This window comes from Thunnus maccoyii, chromosome 7 (assembly GCF_910596095.1).
Source record: "Thunnus maccoyii chromosome 7, fThuMac1.1, whole genome shotgun sequence".
Lineage (NCBI taxonomy): Eukaryota > Metazoa > Chordata > Actinopteri > Scombriformes > Scombridae > Thunnus > Thunnus maccoyii.
The window spans coordinates 23,482,094-23,492,201 of record NC_056539.1 but is presented as its reverse complement, the minus strand read 5'-3'; the positions used below and the strand labels follow the sequence as shown (position 1 = coordinate 23,492,201).

Sequence of the window (10,108 nt, the reverse complement as noted above, 5' to 3'; positions counted from 1 at the left end):
TATTGTTTTCCCATTTTGAAAGACATAACAAGGCAAACGTGAGCAAATATGACAACATAATTTTTCCTGTAAAGTAAGTCTGCATGTTTATAGTTTGTTGATGTGGATGGTATGAAATAACTAGATCAAGCAATGCTGTGCAGGCAAAAATGAGTATTATACAACTGCCTGCAAAGTATATTTTAGCGTGTTTTGAGTGTCCAGTGGACTGAGGAGAGGAGACATAACTTGTCCCAAGACCTGAGTGTCACTAAAAATTTAATCTATGAAGATATTTTTTGCATTAATAAATAAGTCATAGTCTATTTAATCTTTGAAGACAGGGTATAGTGCAGTCACACTCACATAGGAGCAATAGTCTACCTACTGGACTGGATAAACCACCTGCCTGATAGAAAGCACTGCTGAGAGAATTAAAGGTAGGTACAAAGGTATGTTATCATATGTTATTTATTAACAGCATCTTGGTGATCAGATGAATGGGCAATTGACATCAATGTAATTTTTATTGCCTTCATTTAGCAAAGCAGATGCTATTTCTGGCATCATTTTGAAGCCAGACAGAGGTCACTGGAGGTGTGTTTTTGAGGATGAGACTGCATGGACATGCATTCATGGAAAATTACTATTATGTTCCCAAAGTATTCCTTTAGAGACTTAAAGTGCACTGTAAGTGGAGTGAGTTTGAAGTAGGCCATACAGTCACCTAATCTGACTTTGATATTTATATTTCTCATGAGGAAATTAGCGTCGCAAATTTGCTTTTTTGAGGCTATAAAATCCTCAAAAAATTAGGCTACTGTAGTGGATTGTCCAAGGTGTGTGTGTCACCCAGCCCCCTCCCCTCTCTCTTTCTTTGCCCCTCCTCTGGAGTCGTCGGAAGATCGCTCTCCATCTAGCCGCGCATCCTGCTCCAGACCAGGATGATCCGCCGCCGCACCGACACCGACAACCTTCACTTCACTTTCACACTCGTTTGACCCTTCACTCGGACCCCCCTGCCGGCCGCCGCGCTATACCCATGCTTTACCCTCCTCCTGAGATGCGATACCACTGCACAATTTCCCGGAGAATATCTTCATCTTCCGTCGCTCCTCGCTGATAGAGAGCATGCCCGACACGGGGTCGGCAGCGGCGGGCGCCGCAGCCGCGGCGGCCGCCAGCGCTGCGACCACCGCCGGCGACGGCCCCGAGAGCTCCCGGCACCGACACCGAGCGCAGCAGGGAGACGCGGAGAGGCCGGAGCCGGGCGCTGCCCCGCCACAAGCCTCCTCCGGTGTACTGGGTGAGTCGAGTATGCCTCTTTTTGCTCGGACGATGCGCCTAGGGAGCGTATAAAGGAAGAGAGGACAGGTGGACGTGATGCTGGGAAACGAGACGAGCACCTCGCAGCACTGTTCTTTTGTCTCCACGAGGGCGTCCTAAAATTACCCACTGATTAGACTACAGGCCTATAAATAATGGCTTTGACTTGTATTGCATGTTCCTATCGCAGCTGCTTTTAAAAAATATTGATGCAATATCTTCTTTTTTTTAGGAAAATGGCAATATTTTACCTTTTGTCGGTTATTGTAGCCTATATTATCTCCTGTCATCATTCACAAGCCTATGCTCACAGTATTTTTATGGACACTTAGAGTCATTGCTGCTGTAGTTTTCTACAGCATCCTTATACTGTAGAGCACTAGAAGCCTATGATTGGCTGCTAGCTGTTTTTATTTAAGGGTTTTCCGTTCAGTTCTGTATTATGTGTGTGATCTGCCAGCCTTTCCTCCTGGTAACCAAATGTTTATCAACTTCATGATGTCATCCAGTGTTCTCTAAACTATCCAGTGCAGCTTTGATCTCCAGTCTGACTGTCTACTTCCCTGTTATTGCTTCAGTTGAAGTTGTCATGCCATTGGATAACAGGCAGCTGCATGTTTTGTCATTCTAAATAGGCTATATCCCTAATATTTACATAATTTGTTACTGTGTGTACATTTGGTGTGGTTTATAGACCTCATTGCATTTAATTGTATTTTTCTTTTCGGTACGGTCTCTATTACTTTTTAGGGACTCCTAAAATCATAGGTTTATCTACTTTTTATAAAGGGAAAGCATGCTTTCTGTTTACACTCCTTGACATGAATAGTGGACTTGAATTTGGCTATATCATAGTTGTCTCCTTGCAAGAACTGCAAGTGAGGCTATTTTTGGAACAGACCACAATATTAGTCTGGGTATAGCCTCAGCTGCCGAGCCAGGGTTGTTTTCCTGTGTGCGAGGCGCAGACACAGCCTCTGTGCTCCCTGCGAGTACTGCTGCAGAGTGATGCAGTGGAGCAGTGGGCCGTCAGCCGATGAGCGCTCATTTCCACACTTGGTTGAGGTAACCTGAGAAAGGCTGCTGCTGAATGGAAGAGCAGCCTGATGTCAGCTTGTAGAGAGGGTGGCACTCGGTGGTTACCAAACTGGAGTCCAGTGGTGTCAGCTTGGGTCCAAGAATGGGTTGCAGGACAGTTGAGGGGTCAGCAGATAGTACTGTATAGGAAGACGTATTATGGTCAACTGGCCGGAGTCACCAAACATGTACTCAGATTATGGTTCCTGGGTACCAAACCCTTAATAATCCTTCATGATTTAAAACAAAATTCTGCCATTCTTTTTTCAGAAAAAGTTCTTGGTTGGCTTGTATTGAGACAATATTTAGGCCTAACATCTGAGAGCTTTGTCTTCTTTTGTTAAATGAAAACCAAGTTTTGTAGAGTAAAACATGTTAATATTTGTCAAAGAAATTATGGAAAAAAGTATCATTTTGATACCAAAACTCTTGTATCATATCAGCAGAAGTATTGCAACATTTCAAATAATGCTCACCCAGACCTACTAAAATGTCTTTACTTGGGTTTCTTTGACTTCAATAGGTTTGAGATCCTGCATTGATCCCACTTCTAAGATGGGGAATCTTATGTCTGACTGTGGAAAAGCCACAGCCTTAAAAGAACAGTTTTAGGAACATTTTTAAGAAAGCAGTCGCTTCCCGCAGTCTCTGCTGGTCGCAGTCACTGCTCCTGGCCAAGAAACAGCCTGACACATAACCCATATTCAGTGAGTCCAGGAGTGCTGGTTGGCAGATTATTTTACCTTAGAAAGAGCCAGGCTAGCTGTTTCCCCTTGTTTTCAGTCTTAATGCGAAGCTAAGCTAGCCGCCTCCTGGCTCCAGCATATAATTGAATGGACAGATATGAGAGTGGTATTGATGTTCTCATCTAACTCTCAGCAAGAATGTGAATAAGCATATTTCCGAATTGGTCAAACTATAACTTTAAGGACTGTAAAATGTCTAAATTGATGCATGCAAACAGTAATCCAAGACAACAAAAAAAAACTATGTCACAGCTGAACAATTTGCTGTTAGAAAGTATTAAAAGTAGGGTGTGTATCTGAAATGTAAAGAGCAGTGACTGTCTTGCCCTCTGGAAACCTCCTGCTCCCACTTGGCTGTATATTTCCTTTCATGGGTCATGAGAGGGAAGGATTGGGTTTGGAGACTTCAGTGGGATTACCTGATATCATATAACCGCCCTCACACGTGTCAGTGTCAGTCAGCTAGCACAGCACGACTGCAGGGTGATTTCTCCAGCCGAGATTTTGATTGCAGCCTGGAAGGATTTTCCTCACTGGAGGCTTGGATGCTCGATTGTCTCCATGCCTCCACCATATTTTCCTAATCCCATCACAGTAGACTGGAACGGCTTTGATCCTCTCAGCCATCTTCCTTTGTAGCTCCAACACTCACAAGCCCATGTTTCAAAGATTAATTAAGCGCCCATCATTAGAAAAAGCAACGCAGAAGTCTCACCAATTAGTTTGTGTTCCCTCTGAGGCCAGTGTTGATAAGATTCTGTGTTATGAAAATCAGGTCATGTAATTTGTGGTTGCCCAATCAGCCAGCACAGAGGTTTAGGATTTAGGACATTTGTCAGGATATACAGTGAGATTCATTCGTACTTTGGAAAAGACATGATGATAATATGTTGCAGCTGTAAATGTATGTCCCCTGCATACTTTCCTGTAAATCTGATATGATTTGCACTGACCTCATTTTACCTCAAATTACTTTTTTTTAACTTCAGGTTTAGTTCAGGTTTAGTACAGTTTTTCATTGGGAGCCCCTGTAGCATGGGGCCTAATGAGCTTTTGTGACAACTGAATAGTTTCTCTCATCAGGACAGTGTCCAAAATTCTTTAGTAATTAATGCATTGTAGTCTCATGCACAACAGCTATGACACTAACTCTTAATTGGGCCATTGCAAAATTTCACATTTTTGCCACACTATTACAGGACAGTCAGTGTCATGGATTTATTTTTAGTTTCTTTTTTTATTAACAGCTACTCTAGATAAATTTAGTTTCACTGTATAAAATATATAAAAGTGTGCAGATTTAGCAAGTAAAGCCAGTCTAAGTACAAAACCCTTTTTTCACCTGTGTTCTGATCTGAAAGTGAAGGTCTGTTGTGAGGCGGTGGTGAGATCTGAAGGGTCCATTTTCATCTGTGTAAACTTTATTTAACTCTATTCTTAATGCTTTGCATTAATAGATGCACTTTATAGTCTGCAAAATGCATGAGAAAAAATGTATTAAGCATGGCCACTTGGCTAGGGCTCCGCTCTCTCTTATCTCTTGCTCTCACTGCCTCTTAAGCAAGTAGAATACCTCAGCTTTGCTTCAGACAGATTTAGTTAGGTTCAGTGTCACACAGGTTGCTTTAAATACAGCAGTGTAAGGCAGGGCAGTGTTGAGAGGAAGAAGCATCACACTGAACTTCCTAAATGAAGAGCTGTTTTTCTCAGCAGCAGCAGCAGCAGCAGCAGACAGACTGAGCCACCGGTTTTGTGCCCTCCTACAGCTTCATAAATGAAGGGGCTGATGAATGTAATGCAGTATGATATAATGACAGCAGTGTGTTGTGCCTAATGACTCCGAACTTAATGTCTCTCTCTCTCTCTCCGGTTCTCTTTGCCTAACTCACTCTTATTCATAGCATGCTCCACAGAGATATATTTCTTGTTCTCCCTCTCCTATCCCCATCAAGAGTAAGTGCTGAGCTTCACATGAGCTGCATATGAGCTGCATTAGCGATCAAGGAAAATCATCTGTATGTAGGATGACCTTGCTGTTAGTAATGTCGGTGGTTTATTAACCTTACCTGATCAGTCAGACACACGACAGATTACTTATGTGAACCAGGTCTTGATTGGGTAAGACATTTCATGCTTTAAGCAGGCCATCAGACTAACTATAAAATTAAGTGGCCAGCTCTTCACTGATATAACTCTTCATATTTATTATGTGCAGCTTGCCTTAAAATTGAGATCATTACAGTAAAGCAGGCGCTGGTCAGATGATGGTAAACACTGCAGTTACTGCTGCAATCAATTTAATAGATTTTCTGTTGATGATGATAGAGTTTGTGTGGCTGGCAGTTGTTTCATGGTCTATTTGTGAGCATAGTGGCTGTATGTGCTCATGCTAACTGCCCAAACTGATCTCTCTGTTGTCAGAAATATAAGATTCATCACCTCATCAATACTGTGCTAAATACCGACCGTATTAGGCGGATATGTATCGGCAATGATGTGACTTATCCACATTAAATGCAGTTTCATCATCAGTGTCAGTGTTTCTGCTATCAGTTACAGTCATTCAGTCATGTTGGGCTTCTGGCTCAGTCTTTAGCACCACAGCAATCCCTGGATTCATGTTACTTTACATAAAATTGGTTCCAATGAGCCCCACAAAGTGAGGCATGCAGATTTTAAAATCAGGAAAAAGAGAGCACTGGTGTTGGATCGCTTTCTTAGAGATACCCCAAGTCGAGGTATTGGAATCAGTATCTTTTTCAGTACCTGAAAACCTTGGTGACCTTGGTTGAGGTTGTGTCCAAATAGACAAATAGACAAATTTCTTTTGTTCACTGAGAAAAGTCTGTTTTTATTGTGCAGAGCTGATGATACAACAGTTGTTACCAGATTTATATCCATTTTCAGCAAAAAAAAAAGCTTGAGAAATATTTTTTGAAGCTGGTTGATGTGTTGCTATCATGCTATCATCAAGGAAGTGTTCCTTGTATTAAATAAAGCCTAAAACAAACTGAGAGCGACACGCTCTGCTGAATTTATATCCATTTAGTGACGGATCAACCAATGTGGCTACACCCTCCGACCAACAGCACAGTCTGCCTATCTGTTACCTGATTCTTGATGGCTTGGTTTTCCAGATTCTACCCTGCAGCTGCGGCAGAGATGATGCTTTACTTGTACCACCTGTATCATCAGAGACCTTCAGGGGACGGCATCCCCCTGTAACTATGCTGCTGTGTAGATCACTTTCAACCACATGAATTCGATATGGTAATGTTTTAGGAAGTTACAAACACTTCCCCTGAGTTATGATAAACCATCTGTCTTGCCAGTGGTGATTCACTTGCCCTAGATTCTCAAGTTTTGAATGGCTTTATCATATCACCCTTAATGCCTCTTTGCTTATAGCCAACCAACTTCTAAATCCCCATTCATGCCCTCTGGAAGTTTACACTTTTCCATTTATAGCCATGGAGATTATCAAACTGTAAGCAGAAAATGATAATGCACACTCCAGAGCTTAATGCATTCGAAGCACAGCCGGCATGCTGCTGGTGTTGCCTGTCTTCTGCCTTGTGTGCAGCCATTGGCTTGTTGCAGAGATCTCATCGGTGAGTTTAGGCTCCATTCACTGTGATCAAAGCAGAGTCAATAACCAGCCTCCTCCTGTGTGAAACTGATAGTGCATTCCTGAAGGAAAAAGTAGGATTGTAGTACATTCGGTCACCCTGTCCTTAGTTTATCCTCTGTGAATGCACTGACTAGGCCTGGATTTTATTTCCTTTTTTTTGTAGTTGCCAAGCAAAGCCAGGAGAAATACAATGACCACGGTGAAGAATGCTGTTTTTAGCCTCTGCAGCCTCCAGAGAAGGCTAAAGGGCTATGAAAGTAACATACAGCACAAGGGGAGGAAGATCTTTCTCCTCCAGTTAATAACTAGACATATTATCCATGTCAGTGTTAGCACAGCCAGTCAATGATAAGCAAGGGAATTATAAAGCACAATCAGTCTGTAATATTCTGTAGGTCTCCATCCTCTCCATCATACTTGTTTCCCTCCTAGTACTCTCCTGTCACTTGTGTTGTTTAGCCACTATACTTTAATATTTGTTTGGTAGTTAGAGAAGTTGAATCAATCCTTATTGTCTTCTCCTCATTACCCTCTAAAGCAGGCTGAATGTCTAAGTTAGTAGTAGCTGAGTAGAAAGCAGCATACTCTGTTTGTTCCAGGTGATGCACGCTCAAAAATGCTGCAGCATACAAACATTTTCACCCTAATTTGTCCTGCACGGCTCTTTGTTTTTATCTTGTTTGGTAGGAGAGTAGGGCAGGAAGTGCATATGTGGAACAGAATCGGTGCTCATCTGCTTCTACCCTTTCTGCCGACTGAAGTGTTTTGAGAGAGTAATTTATATGCAGCTCTGTAAAGGGGGAAACTACACTAATTGGGGAAACAACACTTTTTGCTTAATTATTAGCAATAGAGCTAAGGTGAGAGATAAGATGATGACAGATAAGAATTTGACTGTAGGTCAACAACTATCTGTAAAAAATACAGAAGAATACAAAATACAATTTTGTACAAAATACAAAAATGTTTTCCCTTTTCTGGCCCTTTTTTTTATATCTGTATTCCTTGTTGAGGTAGATGATAGATGAAGGAGAATCACTTTTCATACAGTGTTCATTTTTATGCTTGCCAGAGGCAACATCAATCACCGTGGCACTGCATTATTTTTATTGGTCCTTGTTGAGCTTTCTATCATGCCAATGCCATTAACCTTCAAAAAACAGCCAAGGACCAGCCATCCTATGGTTTTTTGGTGTTTCAGCAAATGGAAATATTCTTAATGTCTCATGCATCATCATCATCATCATCATCATTATACAGTTTTTTATAGACATGTTTAGTATCTATGAAAACTTTGGGATCTCCACTAAAATTTGGAATAAAGTTCTGTGGGTTTAAACAAGGCATGGCTGCACAGCAGGGGTTTGTTCAGGGGGGGTTGAAGAGGATTGAGTGTGTTATTAGCACTGTTTTGGTTTGCATCTTTGCCTCTTTGTCTGAAAAGCCCAGTCAGATTCTGGCCCCTGCCTTTAATAAGAATTTGGATGTGGTGAAAGTCTGTCCACAGCTAAGGGGAACATTCTGTTCTCGCTCATATATTTGCACATAGTCGGTGTTGACTGATGGAAGCCTACAACAGAAAAATACAGGCTTTTATTATGCTTCTCTCTCATATATTTCCTCTGCCTTTATCCCTCTATTTTCTCCTTTCTCCTTGCCTTTTTCCTTACTGTTCAGGCCACACAATCACGTATAAAAATCCATATAATGTATGTGTCATCTACAGCAGCATCTGTTGTTTGGCTACACGTCTTTTTGTCATATGGTCAGACACTCACAATTCTGGCTCTCTGTGTTATGCTTGCTGCAGTTTTTACTCCTGTTCATTTCACTTGGCAAAGTGCTATAGTATGAGAAGGCTGCGACTGTGCAGTGTTTCCGATGATGCCTGAAGAAACGAGCTGTCAAGGAAAATAAACTGCATTGCCACTGCTCTAACACCTGTATATACATTTGAGAGAAATATCTCCAGAGCAAATTCACTTTGCTCCTTTCGCCAGCCTGTTGTTCGTCTAAAGGTCCTTGAATGTGATTGTCTCCATTCACATGGAGAAAATTAATTAGTTTTCCTTTTTAAATGAAGAGGTTTCACTGACTTAAAGATACAAAGACTTTGGAAAATTGTAAAATCAGTTTGTTTTACTGTTATTTTCTCAACCCTGCTCTTGGCCGCAGATTAACCAGTCAATACACATTTTAATAAAATAACTATACCACACTTACTACACTCTTCTACTGCTTTTACTCAAGAATGTGTATTGTATTGTATATGTTTTGTGTCATTTGTATAGTAGTAGTACCTTCCTAATGTTGCACTGTTGAAACTGCAGCGCTAAGTAAGTCGATATGAAATGCTGCATAGATCTTCCTCAAGCTTCTTTTTGAAAGACGCAAGGAATCAAAGCTGCCTAAGTCATTAATGATGTCTTCCTCTGCTTGTCATTGAGCGGGGAAGGAAATAGGAGGAATGGTGTAGTAATGTACAATAATCCCTGGTTCCTCTGGGTATTGATCCGACTCTGAGCCTTCCTCCTCATCTTTCCTGTCCAGGAATAGAGTATCGTACCATCATACAGATCAGTTAGTGCACAGCCGTCAGACAGACTGACTCACAGCTACAGTATCGAAATGTATTTCTCTAAATTCACTCTGTTATTATCCTTCCTTCTTCTGTTGCTGTAGTACCCAGCATAACTTCTGATATAAAATACCCAGTTTGTGTGACGGTATATTATTGAAATCTCTCACTACACGAAAGTGCCTGATTATCTAGTGATTATAATTATGAATGACCCCCTGAGACACTGGCACAAACTGGATCCCTTCAATTTTCAGGAAAGCAATCTCATTCCTGTATTTCATCTCATAATTCAATTAACCTTCACTAAATAGATGTGGTTACAAAAAGGTCTGAGTTTCTCAACTGTTGTCTGTAGCCTTTAATTTTTTTCCCGAGATAGTTGCTGGGTTTGAGCCCGGTACAGTCAGTCAAACAGTAGGTGTACAGTAACACACCTACATTAGAGACTAATGCCCTTTGTTAAAGCTCCTTAATAATTTATGCGTATGTTTTCCTCTGAATCCTCAGTGTGCTCTGAATAAAAAATAATTTGTGTTTATAGTAGTCAAATTTGCATTGCGCAGAGCAGCACACATTTTTAGGTTAAATGAAAAAGCTTGCGTTGCTCCATGTCTTTTTACTGTCAACAAATTCAATAAAAAGACCAAAACTGAAAATATGTCCATTTCTCTTCTATACCCTGTCTGTGGCACTCGGTCTTAAGATTTACCCAAGAATAAGTAAATCTTTAAAATAGATGGCAAATACAAAGTTACATTTTTAAAAATG

At 41.1% G+C, this 10,108-nt stretch overlaps 1 protein-coding gene across 5 annotated transcripts in view; it reads left to right on the top strand.

Moving 5' to 3' along the window:
- Positions 1-562: 562 nt before the first annotated feature.
- Positions 563-10,108, top strand: part of ano8b (anoctamin 8b) — a 42,448-nt gene continuing 32,902 nt past the window's right edge. For all 5 annotated transcript variants that reach the window (XR_006096893.1, XM_042416082.1, XM_042416084.1 and 2 more), the window contains exon 1: positions 563-1,285. Coding sequence is in view for 4 of the 5 variants with exons in the window: in XM_042416082.1 (XP_042272016.1) it covers positions 1,111-1,285 (175 nt within the window). In the remaining variant the exon portion in view is untranslated. The remainder of the gene's footprint in view (positions 1,286-10,108) is intronic.